The sequence below is a fragment of the Thunnus maccoyii genome, chromosome 1 (genome assembly GCF_910596095.1).
Source record: "Thunnus maccoyii chromosome 1, fThuMac1.1, whole genome shotgun sequence".
Lineage (NCBI taxonomy): Eukaryota > Metazoa > Chordata > Actinopteri > Scombriformes > Scombridae > Thunnus > Thunnus maccoyii.
Genome location: NC_056533.1, coordinates 7093981 through 7112785, shown reverse-complemented (window position 1 = coordinate 7112785; position 18805 = coordinate 7093981). Strand labels below are relative to the sequence as shown.

Sequence of the window (18805 nt, the reverse complement as noted above, 5' to 3'; positions counted from 1 at the left end):
ACTATCACTCTGAATCACTCTGCATAAATATCACTATATTTTAAAAAAAATATTTTTATGAATATGTAACATGTAACAAACATATTTTGGCTAATGAACATATAGAACAGCTTGATTTTTCCTGCAGCGTTTTACTGCTGTCAACGCATTTTTAGGATATAAACTTTTAACCTTCAGGGGAAAAGAGCAGAGGCACTAATTCACACAACAAAGGCCATACATTTAATGGGTGACAGTAGTCATCTACTAAATGATGAGGTGCCATCAGGATCTGTCAGACTCAGCTCAGCGATAGACAGTGATTGATCGATCAGGCATTGTGCGTTCGCTTCATAATTAATCACAGCAGCTCTGTCAGGATTGGCCTAATGGTGGAAGAAGGACACACAGGCAGAATATAGTTTTTTTTGTCAGTCAGGAAGTGTGGGGAAGCAAAGAGTTCACCGAGTTAAAGTTTACTTTAAAGTTTGATATGACCAACTGTTCTTTTATTTTAATGTCTGTTGCTCGGTGCTGATAATATTTTGATAATTGATTCATTGTTTTGAGTCATTTTTTAAGAAAAAAAAGTCAGAGAAGCTGGAATTCTCTGATCCCAGCCTCTTAAATGTGAATATTCTCTGGTTTCTTCTGTCCTCTATGACAGTAAACTGAATATCTTTGTGTTGTGGACTGTCGGTCAGAACATTTGAAGACATCATCATCTCAATTTTACAGACCAAACAACTAATAGATTAATTGAGAAAATAATCAACAGATTAAACGATGATGATCGCCAGTTGCCGTCCTTATAATAACTCCTCTCATCAGAGGAGGTCCACATATCTGACCTTTTTGTTACATGCAGTCATTTTACAGTTCTGTAGCAAGTGCAGGACGCCCAGGCAGGAGTGTCAACAGAGTAAATCACGGCTTTGCAATTTGTTTTCATTGGGCTGTGGGGACATTGTGGGGGCGGGTTACCGGCTACACTTAACCAATTTTGTGGGCAGCACATACAGATATGTGACTACAGCTCTTATAATATACAGTGTTTCATATTTATAGAATGTACGTTTGGGGGAGAGAAAAGACAGAGAGAGCTGGGTTTGTTTTCATGGTTTTAAAAGGAGTGGTTGAGTAAATACAGAGCTTTATCAGAAGTATTTTACATTGTGAAAGATGGGCGTAAACTGCTGCACACACAGACGCTGACACGCTTATATGCACACACACACACACACACACACACTTTTTACATTCCCTGCACCACCATAGGGAGTGTATCCATGTGTAGGCATATCCAGTATCTCAGACAACCCACTATGTAAGCGTGCCTGTGTGTGTGTGCGCGTGTGTGCATGTGATATTAGGTTTCTATATAACAGGTGGGATAGACTTTGCGTCATCTGTGATTGGGTCAAGTATCACGTTTTCTCCCTCAAGTCTGTCATTAACCTCCACCCCCACCAGCCCTCCCTGTTACACACTCCCACAGATACAGTCAGATACAGCTGGCCTGACAGTGTACTGATCTCCTCCCTTTCACTGTATGTACAAAACATTACATGCAACCCAAAGCAGCGGTAGTATACATTTCCTCTAATAGAAATTTAATGTGTCTGTATTTATAATAATTAATTTTAAGCATGAGAATTCATCCAGTGCAAAAACGTCATGTTTAACCCCTTTGAGAGACTGCCAACCTGTCTGGTGTGTGTCCTGTCCCAACTTTGATGAGCTGGTAGAGAAAATGGGTTGATGTCTGGACCTGTAACATGTGCCTGTATTCTGCAAAATAAAATAATACAAAAAACCCCCACAAAACAAATGATTATCTTATAATATAGTTTCTTTCTTTTCTTGAAAACAAAACATTTCTGTAAAACAGCAGATGTAACATTCCTCTTCTTCAAGATCAAATAATAAATATGAGTATCTCTGTCATGTCAGTTTATTGGCTTCAGTTCATTGTTATCTGATGTACACAGCACAATTTTGCCTGTATGCTCATAAAATATCTGTTTCTGTCATAATTTGCTTCTTGATTATATCAAAATGTTCTCGTTTGCCGGCTTTGATTAAAGGCTTTTATCGTAAATTTTCATTTCGTACTTCAATTAACCTAATGAGCTTTGTTTTCCTACTGTACACTTACTATACTCCTTCATTTCACATTGTGCAAACATATGCTACTTGTTCTTCATTCATCTTCCTTTATGTTTTTCCTCCTATGTGTGTCCAGTCATGGCTGAGGATGTACGGTTACCTGCCCCAGGCCAACAGACAGATGTCAACCATGCGATCAGCTCAGATCCTGTCCAATGCCGTCAGTGACATGCAGCGGTTCTACGGCCTGGAGGTCACTGGACAGATGGACTCACAAACCATCACGTGAGCAAGATTTAAGTTTGACATTTCTATACGTTTAGACTTACACCTCAGAGAAAGGATGAGGATTAGTTCAACTGTCATTGAGCAAGGCATGTTGCTCCTGTGAAGATGCTCAGTAGCCTGGCTGCACTAGGCGGCTCACGGGTATTCTTTAAGTTAAAGAACAAAAAAAAGTACACAACAACATCAAGAGGAGAAAGTAGGAGTTTTTATCGTCATGCTTTCCTTCATCTCTTCTCGTGGGTATTCCTTCCTTGCAACACGCACTCATCCCACTTCCTCTTTCAATTCCTGCAGAGCCATGAGGAGACCCCGCTGCGGTGTGCCTGACAAGTTTGGAGGCCAGATCAAAACCAACGTGCGGCGGAAACGCTACGCCCTAACCGGACATAAATGGAACAAAGGCCACCTCACGTACAGGTGATAAAAAAGAAATCGAGTGTGCCACCAATGGACTGAGTGTTATTTTGTTGTTTGTGGCTACTTTAAAACATCATGTTGTGACCTGAATTAATTCTAAATACTCATATTATGTACAAAACTTGATATACATGCTCGGCTCTGGTCTGATAAACGTGTCAATTTGGCTCAACCCAAAACAATTTTGGAACTAAGATATAACTGCTGTTATCTTCTTTAAGACTTTGAATTGCTTACACATTTTATAACTATTGTTCTTTTTGTTCCCATAGTATCCAGAACTACACGCCTAAGATTGGAGAGTATAATTCATACGAGGCCATCCGGCGGGCCTTTAAAGTCTGGGAGAGTGTCACCCCATTGACCTTTGACGAAATCCCCTACCAGGAGATCAAATATGGACGCCGCAAGGAGCCTGACATCATGATCTTCTTTGCCTCGGGTTTTCATGGAGACAGCTCTCCTTTTGATGGGGAGGGGGGGTTCCTAGCCCATGCCTACTTCCCTGGACCTGGAATGGGTGGGGACACACACTTTGACTCAGATGAACCGTGGACCATAGGAAACCAGAATTTACAAGGTAGGAAGGGGATTGTTGTTGCTGGTATAATTTGGAATGTGTACTTCATTGTGTGTTTTAGAGACAGACGTAATTTTTATGAGAGGCAACTAAATGCCATTTAGAAACATAACGGAAATCAACAGGGAACAGGGAAGAAAGCTATGTTGCGAGCACAATAATCTAAAGCTAACACCTTCCTAGGAGAGGGTTTTTTAGATCTTTTTAAACAAGTTCAGAGTCTATTGTGGCTTCAGATGGGTGGATGTTTTGCAGCACAAGTTGAGTTGGTGTGTCTGTGTTTACGTGTGTGCAGCCACACAGACGGCTCAGATGTCGAGAGGGAGTCCGTTGCTCGTTTTTCAGGTGGAAATGGAGCTTTGAGTCTATATAAAGTCCTTGATTGTTTCTGTGAATGTTCAGCTGATGAGCAGTTGGCAGCACTGAAGTTATGTCATGTTGTTGAGGTTTTAATTGATCTATATAACAGATTGCAAACAGCTGTCCCCATCGCTTTAGTACACACCTAACCAGAGTTGGCATGGCTCCACCACTCCACTTACCTCTGTAAAAGTTCAAAGTCGACACTTTGTGACATCACACAGTTTTTACCCCAACTGCTTCTCCTTATGGTTCTAAAATGTACTCACTATTACACAGCTAAGACCTTGTACTGACACACTAATCTATGGACTCTGTGATCAGTGTACTTACACCATGGTGCATACATGCTGCACTGGACACACACACAAGCATACACACATTTGAGGGCTTCCTTCTAATTAAAACCCTGAGCCCAATTACAGCTTTTAACCCCAATCTCTAGCACTAAACTAACAATGTGCAGAAGACAGGATTAAGAAGAGATCTTCTTTTTTAAGACTCCTCATAGTTCCTCTTCTCGCTGTGCACCAATCCACCCCACTGACCAGAGGGCTTTTTTATGACAATGGGCTTTCCTGCCCTGTTATCTACATACACACAGCAGACACAGACAGCTGAGCTTTGTGTGTGTGTGTGTGTCTGTATCTGTGTGATCAGCTGTGTGTGGGATGTGCTGCAGGACAGATCACAGGGACAGTGGAATGCCACAGTAAGTGGGAGTGTGTTCCACTCGGGGAGATCTGTAGACTGGTCCCTTTGTTGCACCACGCTACTTACACTGCTTAAAAGCAAAGTGCAACCAAATTACAATCTTGTCTGGCTTTAGTTTGACACATGTCTAACTAGTCTAACTTTTCACAGATGTAGCCTTCATTTAAGTCCTGCATTTTTGCTGCTCTTAGTTGTACAGTTGCTTAAATGCTCTGCGCTGTTGGGAAAAATTTGAAATTTGTCTTCTTTTAAGGCAAGTAAACCTATGGAGACTGATCCAGCAGCTGGTGGAGGGAAAGCACAGAATATGCTAAAGAATGCCTTTTTTAATTATATAAATGAAATAAGGAAAAGTCCATTATAGATTTTTAATGAAATGTTTACGGTCCTGTTTATTGCAGAATAGTTCTTACAGAACTACCATTGTTCATTTACTTGTAGCCTGAATGAACAGGCAGTAATTTTCATTATTGATACATTTGTCTATTATTTTTCCAATTAAAAGATTAATCATTTTTCCTATAAAATGCCAGAAAAAATTGTGAAAAATGTCAATTACAACCTCTCAGAGGCCAGGGTGATGAAAATTAGCACTTTTGCCTGATCACCTGCTTAAAGTATCAAAATTGTTGTTAATACATTTTCTGTCAATCAACTAATCAAATAATTGTTTTAGCCCTAAAAAAGTAAAGTATAGATTGTACCTTAATCTTACATTAAACAAAAGAATTGCATAAAGTAAGAAGAAAGGCCGTCCCTCAACTTGAAGAACCGTGTTCAAACCCCAGTAAGCTTCACTTCTGCCCTGCTGAAATATCCTTGACCATGAAAGAGAATCAGCACTGACCTCTGACCTCCATTCTCATGGAGGTCAGAGGTCAAACTGTCATGGCTTAAAGGTTAGAGAAGCAAGCTTGTGACCAGAAGGTGGTCGTATCAATCCCTGGACGGTTCATTACCACCAATCCCTCATTGATACTGAGGTGCCCTTGAGCAAGGCTCTTCACCTCAACTGCTCCAGTGGAGCTGCACAGTGGCAGCAGATCAGACTGTGGTTGTACTGGGCAGCTTCTAGGTGGGAATGTTTAACTGTGTAAATGTGATCAGGGCGTTCCTACTAAAGAGAGGCTTCCTCCTGCTCAAACTTCCCTGAATAAATAAGGTTCTAAAAAAAAACCAGACTCTAGCCCAGGAATCAATAGCTACACATAAAAAAAATTATATGACAGCGATAGACAGTAAAAGCACACACCCATTTCATTCTTTGCAGCTTTCCCTTTCTCTGACCTCAGTTAAATTTCTCAGTGAATAACAGTTGCATGGGGCTAAACTTTTTCATGTAAACCTTGTGACGCACAGTGTGATTAATCACACTGTGCACAGATGCTCTAACAAAAAAAAACGCTTTTACACTTCATCCACAAATCCCTCAAACACACCTGACATGGATGAAATGCTGCCGGCCAGTAGCTTTAAAAGGTCAGAAACCTTTGTGGTTCTTTGTGATCAGATGAGACTAATGTGAGTAAGTCACTGGAAAAAAGCAGAGCAAACTTGGAGAGTGCATTCTGGTTGTCAGGGTGCTGCTTTAGTGTGCATTTCCCTCACTGGGAGTCTCCTTCGTTGCTGATGAATGAGATGTGAATTGTGGTAAACAAGTGAACAAAGCTTCAGAGAGCAGAAATAGGATTTGAATGATTAAATGTGTGTGTAGGGGAGTCAGAATTAGCATTGGATGCATTGGTTGAACTTCTAACTTCGCTAAGACGTTTGAAGTTTACCGTTGCTTTTCTCTGTCAAACTGAATGGTTGTCACGGTTACCTCACAAAGGTCTCTTTATCTACTTGCAGTACACACACTCTCTCTTTCTTCCTCCTCAGCTATCTCTAGCGCTCTATCTTGCCCTCTGCTGTTTTCTCTCCTCGAGTGTTAGCTGCAGCTTAGCATGCCATGAGGACATTCATGTGACTCTGAAATTATAGACGGGGGTGGGGGAGATGAATTGTGTGTATCTGTGTGTGTGTTTGTTTGTGTGTGTGTGCTGCAAAGAGGAAATGAAGACATGCACAAGGACATGCATCCGGAGCATCTCTTTTTCCTCTGCATGCACAGCAGTGACATCACCAAGTCCCAGTCTCCCAACAGCATTATGTCATTGGCACCAATCTGACCAATCAGCATGTGCCATCAGGCCAGACAAAATGGCTAGCAAGTTCATAGTTCACCCAGAGCAGAGCAGTGCAACAAAGAGGTATTTACTGAGGGGAAGTACCCTACTGTGCTGGATCCACATCAGAGATGCCCCTATAGGAATATGTTGGTCAACTCTAAACCAGGTTTTCTTTGTTTGTACTTTTCTAAAAAAGAAAAATCTGTAAGAAGTCTTTTGTGCAGAGAGGAAGTTGATGCAGTGGTCAGTGTGTCACAGCTGTGTTGTTTCCTTGTCAATGTGTAATTGTCACAGTGGCAGTGGACAACAGCAGCCCTTGATTGGTCATGTATGCTGATTGATATCAGCGATCATTAGCGTGCCTATCTGTGATTTATGGGTCTGATCTTTGGAGATTTATTTTGACATCATAAGTGGGAGAGAACAATGATGAGGCATTCTTACCCATGCACTGCATAGATAAAAAAAGGACTTTCTGCTGCCTGCAGAGGGAAACGTGGATTCTTTCTTTCTCATTCTGTACAGATAACCCCTCTCAAAAAATAAAGTGTTCAAAAAAGAAGTATATTGTCCAAACTGTCTATCCCCTAACTTTTCTCTTTGCTCCATCATATCTTTACAGGTAATGACCTCTTCCTGGTAGCAGTCCACGAGCTTGGCCACGCCCTGGGTTTAGAGCACTCCAACAACCCCCTGGCCATCATGGCTCCCTTTTATCAATGGATGGAGACTGAGAACTTCCAGCTGCCTGAGGACGACCGGCGGGGCATTCAGCAGATCTATGGTAGCATGTTTTGGATATTTTTTGGATGCCCCTTTTGGTATCCAGCAAGTATAATCATTGCAGGGTGTTAAATGCCGACATGAATGTGTGATTTGTACACTTTTTTTGTAAAAGTAGGTTTTCTGCATTTTATTTCAATAAGAAAGTCACCACCAGTTTTGCTATTATCAACAAACCCCATGTAAAGATGAATTAATCTAATTCTATATCTTGTCACCATGCATATTGTGGTTAAATAAGTGTCATTCACTCTGTTTATGTCTCCCTGCAGGTCAACCAGACAGTGGCCCAACCCAGGCCTTGCCCACAGTGATACCCCGTCGCCCGGAGCCCAGGCCACCTCAGACTCCCCCTCGGCAACCCGACCGTCCCAGGACCACTGACAGACCGGATCACTATGGACCCAATATCTGTGAAGGCAACTTTGATACAGTTGCTGTGCTCCGAGGAGAGATGTTTGTTTTCAAGGTAAAGGGGCTGAGGATCTGGAAATAGGGATATTTTTAAGTGAAGCCACAGCCTGCTAGCTTGAGTTAAGTTATGAGCAGAGGACATTAGAGGAGATATGTTTATCTTCACAATCGTTAATTATGTGTCCCTGCTTGGAAATTCAGTTGGCCTTCAGCAGAGGAGCTGTCCTGACAAGTCAATAAATTACTTATTCTTTTCTGGAGAATCAGTTGGAGCCAAATGGCACGTGCATGGCCAACAGGGGATCTGTTTTCAATCAGGTCCTTGTGGACTGTAAACCAACAGGGCCGGTGTTTTTTATGAGATGGAACATTGTTCAAAGGGGTGTGGTGTGGTCAGGTGTTGGCCTTAAAGAGCCTCTGGACCCACACAAATATGGGCTGAAGCAAGCAGCAGTTTGTTATTAGCTGGGTTTGCTAGTCATTTGTACCATTTTACTGTTGGCTGTAGTTGCTATGTCAGCTGTTTTATTATGTATTTAATACTTAAGCCTTTTTGCTATTATGCAACCCAGCCCTGTGCCTTTAGCTATTGTATAAATCTGCAAAGTATTTTCACAGAACGTGTAGGTGCTGTTATTGTTCCTGATGCAAGAAATATATGTAGGCTAGTTTTAGCTTAAAAACTAGATTTTTTTTAGAGAACATTAAGTTAAGAAATTTAAAATTTTAGGGTTTGGTAACTTGTGATGAACATTTGTTATTATTTGTGACATTTTGTTGATGGAACAATTGATTGATTTGCTGAAAAAATAATTGTTCATATAGCCCTTATGTTATCTTATTTCTAGAACAAGACAGTAAACATAACCTGCACTGCAGTTAGTGGGCTGCAGTGTAGGAGACAGTAGTAAAATACGGCTTGGGTTGATATTAAAAATTCCCCTTTGTGAAGTAGCTTGAATTATAATTTCAGTAGCAAATAGGACTCCACTTCCTCCTGTGTTTCCTCTACTAGGTCTGGATCTGTTCAGTGACGGTCTATACATAGTGCAGCTCTACAAAGATAAGCAATGATGTGTTTCAGTGGGAGAGGTCAGAAGAGGTGTCCAGTGTTGGCAGCGTTGAACACCAAAGAGCTTTGCAGATATGAGAGCGAGCTGGACAGAGAACACCCAGGCTTTACTGTAATGGAGCTCTGCTTCCCTTCCAGAAATGTTGTTATGATATCTGAAGTTTTGACATTTGACAGTAGACTGCTACAGTAGGGAGTCACTGACATCCAACAGTGTCAGCCACATATTGAACTGGATCCCAGTAAACCTTTTTTGACACAACAGTATTTAGATCAAAATTACAATCTATATGAAAACCCTGCACAGATATTTACATAAAGCTTATTAGCTTATCTATTTTATTGTGGTACAATAGAATACAATAGACATTAAACTTAACTCTGGCATGGAAATGAAACAGCACTGTATCAAAGGTCTACTAGTCCTGTCCCTACAAAGACATAGAGTCAGTCTATGAATATCTCCTATCTTGGACTGGAAGTGTGTCTGACTCTGACCACTAGTTATAAGATTTGGCATCCAGCTGTCTGGACATGAGCTGCACATGGTCAAGCAGTTATATCTGTGCTCTTGGGTTTCATCTCAGCCAGTAATATCTGTATTCTTGGGTTTCATCCTCAGTCCTGATTTCAGTCTTGACAGCATTAGTGTCCAAAAATAACTTTTTGTCTTCCCCTACCAACAGCTATTACATAGGTCTGGGGAAAATATGCAATTGCGATCTCTCTGACCTGACCCATATGGTGATGGCAATTTAAATTGTGATTATCTTCTGTAAATGTAATTACAGGCAAGGCCAATCAGAAGCCTGGTCGACACAGAGCCATGTTTCTGTCTCGCTTATGTCTTAATGGTCTGAGTGTGGGAAGAAAAGCATTGAGATTGGGAAGTGATATATGCACTTCAGATATTATGTTGTCTCAAAATGTTATCAGCTAGAATTGACTCATTTAATTGTTTTTTTAAATTTATTTATTTTTATCACCTTTTAGCACTTTGCTCAGTATTAAATTCTGACTGTGCTGTTCATATTCTGATGTGCTCTTGTCAATTTGAAAATGATGCCTCCACTGATCAGATATTGTAGCCATAGTTCTTCTCTGTTATTACTCTGCATGGGCAAAAATCACTTACTTGTACTTTATGAGTGGGAGTAATCTGTAGCACATCATTAGTACGTTCCCTTCTCCACAGAGTCCTGTCCATTAGAAGAAGAAAGGGGCCTGTCATTCTGAAGGGAAATTGCTACTTTCTATTATTCACTTCTGCTATTTCTTCACAGCAGAGAGTTGGACATAAAGACAGCCAGCAGTGCACACTGAGCTGCTTTCAATATTGAAACTCCCACATCGAGATCTGGTCTGTTGTGCTGAGGACTAATATGGTCAATTCAGTCTTAATCTGGTCAATGCAATGAGCCATCAGACCACACAAATCGAGGAGCAAGTAGTCTGCCCAGGTCGGCCCTGTTCCGTTACTCCCAGCTCTCCGTTCTGTTCCATTCTGTGCTGTGCCGCGCCGTCCTGTCTGCCAGCGTGTCCTGCGTGAAGGACAAATCTAGGTGTGCTTGCCAGAAAGAAGCAGCTCTGAGCATTTTACCGTTACATTATCCAGGACAGGCAGGGCTACTGACTCACCACTTATGAATGAGTCTGAGGGCTTCTGGTGTAAATCTGTCCCCTGGCTTGTGTGCACAGCATATACACAGTTGTATGAATGTTCACTACAAGTTTCTGTCCGTGCTTAAAATGTGCTACCGGTGACATGTTTTGTGCTGCTGGCTCGACAGTTAAATCACCTGAACAGTTCTTTATAAAAGTTATCTTGCTATGATGAACAGAGAGAGTGCAATAATGAGACGTGATAAAGCCAGCAGAGTGGAGACTGACTATTATTAGACTGCTAGTGTTCAGCTATTGTTAGTTTATTGTACGTTCTGGTCTAGTTATCCTGCAGAGCTGAGTTTGCTTGGCATAATAACCACCGAGCTTTACAACAGTGCTATGTCGTGGAGTGATAAAAACTGCTAATATATAGGGCTAATATAATATTCATAGATCAGCTGTCTGTGTATCCCACCCATCAGCTGTTCTTCTGTTTGAGGTCCCTTAAATTTATCAGCTGATTTTTGAAATTGATTTTCTTTTGGATTTATTTCAGCCAGGAATTAAAAATGATCGAAAGAAAGAAAAACTTTTACTCTTGGGTTTTTTTTTTTAAGCTGTAGAGTTTAACTGAGGATAAGAAATGATGCACACACAAACACACTTCTTAATTTCTTCCCCTCAGGGCCGTTGGTTCTGGAGGGTCCGCAGGAACAGGGTTCTGGATAACTACCCAATGCCCATCGGTCACTTCTGGAGGGGGCTGCCTGGAGACATAGATGCTGCCTATGAGAGACACGACGGCAGGTTCGTCTTCTTTAAAGGTATGCAGCAAACACTCACATCTCACACACTGATGGAAGCATGCTCCTCAGCACACAACTCTCATGTGATGAGTCTGTCCATCCTCCAATCAGGTCGATAAAGAAGTACTGCTGCAAACAGTCTGGAATTATAAGCTGTCAACAGCCTTTGATAATATTCCCAATTTGGAAATTAAGGTACTAGCTGCCGTACAGCGTGCAAGAAAGTAACATACAAACTTTGTGTGACAACACTGCTGTGTTTTAGTAGTAACAATGACAAACAACACCAGTGTTTGGATTCAGTTTCCAGTGAAGCAGCGGTGTTTATTTTACCATGCCAATATACAATCATAGATGGATTCATTGGATGCTGTGGTGTAACACAACATCCAGGTTTTATCATAAGTCAGTCTGTCCCACATTTGTATGTAGCAGCACGTCAGCCTTTCAAGGTAAAAGTATTTGTATCTTTTCTTCTTTATAGATAAGATATTGTATTTTATCTGATGCAGTGCAGGGTTCATATCACAAGTATATGGATAATAAATATACCCTTCAGCATTCTACTGAGTAGAAAACCATGCACCAGCTGGTTTCTCCTTTACAACCTAAATACAGCTGTATCGCTCCACAGTCATTTTAAACTGTTATCTCTTAATGCTGTCATATTATAACAGTTAAACACACTCTAGGGCTTTTTCATCTTCTGCAGATGAAGAAGATATACTCTACATACCTGCACCTCCCTTAAAGCAGTGCTACATGATGTATTCTACACGCCGAGTGTGAATTTCTTCTAGCACATCTCATGAATTATACTATTGATTTACTGAAAGCAGCTTGTATTTCTCTTTTTCTTTTTATTGAGACTTTTTGGGACCTTGCATGTTTTTTTTTAAGTTTTTTTATTAACTAATAAAAACAAAAATCAGACAGCAGAGCAATAGTTTGTAACTTATACAGACAAGCAGGCAGACAAAGCCAAAGAGCCAGCAAACGAACTAGCAAGCAAACAACAGAGGTAACCACAAAAAACACCATAAAACAACAACAAAGAAAAAAATAAATAGATGAAATAAGTATCTAATTAATTTCTAATTTAGTCTAATTTAGGAAGAAAGAATAAATAGGGAGTTAGTCTCTGCAGGTCATAAACTTACTACCTTACTGTAGCAAATGGACAGACACACATGTTTTTTTAAAATGCAACTCTTTCATTTGGTAACTTTGCCATCTGTAGTCTTCAGGACATTCTGTTATACTTATCTAGACAGCCGTTATTCATGTAAATTACTTAAGTTTAGCTATTTGACCCTTTATTAGATAAACATTTCCAGAAAGTGCTATCTGGTCCTAACCTCACCCTCCACAACCTACCGGGAGTCCAGTGATACCTGTGAAAGGTTTTGAGTTGAGTTAGTTTCAGAGCTATTCTCCAGACCTCGTTCCATTCATCATTTGTTATCGCACATCTTAGTCCTTTCCAGAGCTGGAAAATCAGATGATGTTTTTTTTTATAACTTCATTATAGATATTTTTTGTTGAGGCTTTGGTTAATTATTTTGCCTGATTCCTAAAAGCACTAACTGCACTCCTCACCAAGTTTCAAGTTCAGGTTTCAAGTTTCAAATGTATTTGTCATTCCAACCATAACCATATAGAAATTAAAATACAGTAGAATGAAAATGAAAAATATACTAACATACCTAGAAACACATAAGGACAATTAAAAACTCAATAAAAAGCAGCAGTAAGAAGACCAGTGCTATGCTAAAAAAGTGCAATTAAGTAAATTAATTAAAAATACTTAAGGAAAAGCATGTTTTTATATAAAATAAATAAAGCCTAAATAGATAACATAAAATATGAGAGAATATAGCAGCCCAGTATGTCCTCTAATTAAAGACTCAATAAATAGGAAAGCAATAAAAACAACAGATTCAAATGGTAATATATTGTGCTGGATGTGTAGGGTAATGAGTGTTAGCAATGTTTTAACTGATGGCTGTTACAGATCGCTGTTCAATACTGACCCAAGATGGTTTAGGTTGACTAAATCTAACTGTCTTCAGAAATGCATGCAGAGTGACAGCCCAGTGATACAACTGGATACTTGACAGGATAAACCCTCCTTTGTTTGTGCTTTTCTCCTCTTCCATATACAATTGGTTATAAGTTATTTAACTTGATTGTATAGATTATCGGGCGTTGGAATTGGAAACTTAACACACAGAATCATTTTGGCATGGCCATCATTTTTATGGCAGATATTTTTCCCCAAAGAAAAATATCCATCTGAGGCTTTTCTATCTTTCAAACATATTTTTCAATTTCTCCAGAATTGGGGTAGTATTTACTTTTGTTATTTTATCCAAATAGGGAAGAAATAAAATGATAAGATGAGTCAGGCTACTTTGAGCAGTTCACTTTATAACCATTTATGAATAAGCTTGTCTTTTACACTGATGGATGAAGTTGTTGAATGAAAAAGAAAGAACTCAGCCTTTAAGGCGGCTTGAGTCGGAGCTACAGGCTTCAGGGCAGCTGTTGACGAGGAGGAGGAGGATGACGTCATCGGCAAGACTCTCAGTGTGACACTTGGCAGCAAGCCAATAGCATAGATTGAGAGAGAGAGAAAGAAGGAAAGAAGGATGAAAGGAAGAGGAGGCGGACCTGAGAACACAAGAAAAGGGGAGACAAACACAAGAGTAGGATATCCGTTTAAATGCGCCAATCAGATCTGTCAACGACATGACTTTGCGTCAGCGTGAAGACAGCAGTACTTTCTCAATCTCCGTTTGAGTCAAATTGAGTCCACTTCGACACAAACTCTTCTCACTGAAACATATATTATATCCAACACACCCTTTCAATAACAGCGTATACTTCACCAGAAAGCTATGCTGCAGCTGTTCGTATAGCATCTCATAACCCCCCCCCCCCCCTTCAGCATCCACCCGAAGGCTCTGAGTTTACACTTTCTTAAGGAGGAAGTCAGTAACGTCACTCCCCGCTCCCTCCGTGGTGTTTCCTTTTGTGGAGTGACCTTTACGCCAAATATTGACTCGGCAGCTCAAGATGACCAGCTGGTCAACGTCCATGGTCACGGTCAGTCTTACATCAGCAAGCTTCAATAAAAACTAATAATGATACTGTATGTGTTAAACCAAACAGAGGTATTAGATTTCACATTACAGTGAGATTAACAGGTGTACAGTTGTTTTTGAAACGGAGCTGTCAGCAAGAACACTGCTGGCTCAGTCGCAAACTGACTTCACTTCTGTTTTTCAATTCTTGCACGTTTGGACTACCGAGTTCAGCTTGTTTGGACTCTGCCTGCTATGTATCAAGAGAGGTCTTGTGTGAAACCTTAAAATTAGGTTTTAAAACTAATTTTTAGCAAACGCCATCAGGGAATAGAATCAGTGAGGATATAAACAGATAGAAGGATGAATGGAAGCACAGATGGAGGTTTGTGTTTGACATCAAATATCTGGAATGTCATTGATTTTGAAAGGAAATCATGACTTACAAAATATAACTCATCATTTTACAGTCTTATCCACTTCTTTTTTTTTTTTTTTTGTATTACACAAAGGTTGCACAGCTGTTTTTAACCAAAACAAGCCCAACAGTAATTTAAATCCCTTAAGAAAAACAACTGTTACACAGCAGGAAGGAATCAAATCTTTAGGTCACTGAAGCGCTTTGATGAAAGTCATGGAATAAGTCATGGGATTTTACATCAGGACTCCACACAGCAGGAACCCTGGGAAGCATTGCGTCAACTTCTTGCTCTCTCCAGATGCTGAGTGTAGAGCTTTCATTTTAAACGAGGAGCAAGGGGCCGGAGGTGGATGGGTGGGTGCATAGAGGGAGGGAAAGATGGATTGAAGCCAAGAGGAGCGATGTAATGATGCCAGGAGGAACGGAGTCCCCCTGTCTGACACAGTGAAAAACAATAAAACCTTCCCTTTAGCGAGAAATCTGCTTTAGCCCGACATAAGACAAGCCGCTCCTAATGGATAATTACAAGCCAAACCCAAACTCCTTAGTCAATGATGTCGTACTCGCTTCTGCTGTGCTTTTTGATTGCTTGCCAACAAATCATTATTGCATTCATATAATTTATAAGTGTGTGTAAATGCTGGTGTGGTTTCTATGATTGTTCTTATTGTTGTCTTATTATTCCTCATTCCATTTCAATTATTTTGCAAACTCTGCGCCAACAAATTAAATGCCTGTGCTCGAGCATGTCTACGCCTGTCAGAGTACATGTCAAATACAGTATGATTGTGTGTTTGTTAACATTTTCCAGAGTCCACAAGGGTTATGAGTGGGAGTGGAAAGGGAATGTCCCAGTGTATGCACCGTGAAGATCGTTAACAATTCTTTCCTCTCCTCTCTGCTCTTTTCTTTTTAGGACACAGATTCTGGGTTTTCCGGGAAGCTAACCTGGAACCAGGCTATCCGCTGGAGCTAGTCGATTATGGCCAAGAGATTCCCTACGACCGAATAGACACAGCCATCTGGTGGGAGCCATCCGGCTACACCTACCTCTTCCAAGGAGACAGGTAATGTAGCCTACAGGAAACCCCTGTAATTCACCTGCATTTCAAGGAGTATATTAATAATTTTATTAAACTGCTAAATATTTTGTCAATTGATGAATTGTTTAGTGAAATATGAAGAAACTGTGGAGAAAAAAATACCCATCATAGTTTCCCAGAGCCAATGGAGACATCCTTATTTGTCTCTTTTTGTCCAACTAACTAAGACTAAGTCTAAAAGATCTTTCCGTTAAAATGGTATACAAGCAGTGAAAGGCAGCAAATCCTCACATAAGAGAAGCTTGAGCCATCAAATGTTTGAAATTTTTGCTTGAAAAATGATGATTAATTGATTGAAGTGTGTGTGGTTAATCCACCTTCTGTTTCCCAGCAACATGGCTTAGAAGGTTTTCGTGATGCATTCAATCCTTTTCCACTCTTCTTAAGGGAAGACTCATTTATCATACACCAAATGCCTGTATTTAGTTTTATTCTCCATAGATCAGATAGAAAGAAGACTCCATGACATGAACTCATTACTGTGTGACATTGAAATTATATGTATGAAACGTATATTTGTTAATGACATGCATCATTTCACTGTTGATGTGTTTCTAATGTATATGATTTTATTGTCATGCTAGGAAGTAGAGGCAGCAGATAAGTTCATACAGTATGGTGTTTTTACATCTGTTCTCCAGGTTCACCAGTGTTTTGCTTTTATTTCCATATATAGACTCAAATGACTAAGATCACAGGAATCATTCATGTCAGAGATTCCTAGCATTGTCCTATGAGTGTTATGCTTTACAAGAGGGATAGCAGCAGCTATATTCGTGCAGATCTTTCGTTAGCAATGTTCAAAAATGCTGTGAACAAAGCAAACATTTAAAAGACGCTTTGCAGTGCTGTAAAATAGAAATAACACAAGTGTGTGCTAGGGTAACGTAATAAAAGAACTGAAAAATATTTTTATTGAAAAATAATTACACTATTGGTCAGGCTGAGAACAGTACAACTCTGGACTAATCAAAAAGTAAACTGAATAAAACTCAACAAAGTTTAAGATCATTTATCAAAATTTGAAATGTGACTGATTTGCTTCAGGTTTCACACTTATAGGTAAAACAGATATTATTGTCCAGTGGAAGCTGTACTGTTAAATACACACCATGCAGGATGATCATGTACTGTGTAAATAGCCTGCTCTGTCTTGTTTGGACAGTTGATCAACAGTAACAACCATCTCCTCCGCTGCTGCGTGCAGGTACTGGCGCTTCAACGAGCAGTCGCGTTCAGCTGACCGAGGCTACCCGAAACCAATCAACGTCTGGGGAACGTCAGTGCCTTCCACTCCCAAGGGGGCCTTCCTCAGCGATGATGGAGGTGAGCTGAGACAAGGAGAGTGGTTTCTGAGTGTATGTGCACATGTGTGATGAAGGGCAAGGAGGGGCTCAGGCAGACAGCGACACGCCTGAAACAAAGAATCAGGGAGTGGTCGGTCATTCATCGGGAGAGAGAGGGGATGGTCTGTGTTTGTGTTTGTGAGTCTGTTAGGAAGTGAATGTGAGCCTTCATGTAGAGAGTTTTCTGTGCTTAGTGAAAGTAGAGAGGATGATCCAATCTCCGAGCAATTTCTGTGTTCATTTTTTCCGTTCATATATCAAATCATTTTGTCATGGTGATGGTAAGAAATAATCCCACACATAAACCCAACAACTTGTTGATTTTACACTTCCATATTTGTATGGATTAAAGTTAGTGATCTTTTGTTGCCATAAGACAGAGCCAGGCCAGAGTCCTGCACGGGTCTGATTTTCAAGACCTACCCCCCGCGACGTGCAATACCAGGTCTGCCCGTCACCCGAACATATGGCCAATTAGTTCCACAACCCGATCCTACCAGTCGACATAAGATCCATGGCCTGACCCGAAACTGCATATCCTATAATAACCATGTGCAGTGGAAACATCTCATAGGGATCACATTACGGTGATCAACCGCATATTTGGCTTAAAAAGTGTGTGATGGAATCATTTCAAGCGCGTTAGGCAGCAGTATGTTTAAAGTGATCAATTTTGGGCCATTTCATATGTGAAATTAAGATAATATATTTTAAAACAAAAGTAATTCGGGAAATACAATTTAAATGAATATTTCTTGCTTATTCTCATGATACTGAGCAGCACATTTCCACAGTTAACGTGCCTGTTAGTAACGCACCTGATTGAAGCGGTTCTCATATTCCAGGTGGCCAGTCCCGGTGCCAGAGGAAAGTTACTGGCTGGGCATTTGGTTTTTATGGGCGGGCCATTTTTACATTTTTTCTGACATTTCTTTGAGTTAATGATTAATAATTAATCAAGATCAGAAGATTAATTGATAAAGAAAACAATAGTAGCAACCCTAAAATGAAGCCTCAAGTAGGTTGTATAATCTTTTTATATGTATTATGTAAATTGGTGACCTCATCCAGCAGTAAGCTTTCAGTGATAGCTATACTTGCCAATCACCAGAGTGTGATCAATAGGCATTACAGGAACTAACATAAACAAACTGAAAATCCATCTACAGACACACAGCAGCACAAGACCAGTTTTCAAGAATCTTTATTGTCATTGTATAAAACAACGAAACAGCAAAACAGTGAAGCATCTCTCTGAGCCACGTAGTAACCAGTAACTTGTCTTAAACCGCTGGATGTCCTGCGTATGTCAGCGAAAGTTGGTGCAAGCAGGTTGGTTTGGAGCTGAATTAGCAGCCATGTTTAGTAGTTCACTGGGGAAAATAGTGTGGGACATGGGAAATGCACTTGCAAAAGTCTGTTTCTTCCCTGAAATCATTCAAGCTGGAAACGTGTCCAGTTTTACCTGGTTGGACATACTAGCACCGAGGTCACCCGGGGCTACCGATTGCTGCAGGGCTGCTCTGGTCCAATCTGGTTAGCAGCAGGAGC

At 40.4% G+C, this 18805-nt stretch overlaps 1 protein-coding gene across 1 annotated transcript in view; it reads left to right on the top strand.

Annotated features, from left to right (window-relative positions):
* mmp15b (matrix metallopeptidase 15b) overlaps positions 1 to 18805 on the top strand; it is a 29822-nt gene that overhangs the window by 7790 nt on the left and 3227 nt on the right. Inside the window, exons 2-9 of the mRNA XM_042411807.1 lie at positions 2225 to 2373; positions 2671 to 2793; positions 3066 to 3373; positions 7241 to 7402; positions 7674 to 7870; positions 11178 to 11316; positions 15722 to 15872; positions 17116 to 17234. Coding sequence (XP_042267741.1) covers positions 2225 to 2373; positions 2671 to 2793; positions 3066 to 3373; positions 7241 to 7402; positions 7674 to 7870; positions 11178 to 11316; positions 15722 to 15872; positions 17116 to 17234 — 1348 coding nt within the window. The remainder of the gene's footprint in view (positions 1 to 2224; positions 2374 to 2670; positions 2794 to 3065; positions 3374 to 7240; positions 7403 to 7673; positions 7871 to 11177; positions 11317 to 15721; positions 15873 to 17115; positions 17235 to 18805) is intronic.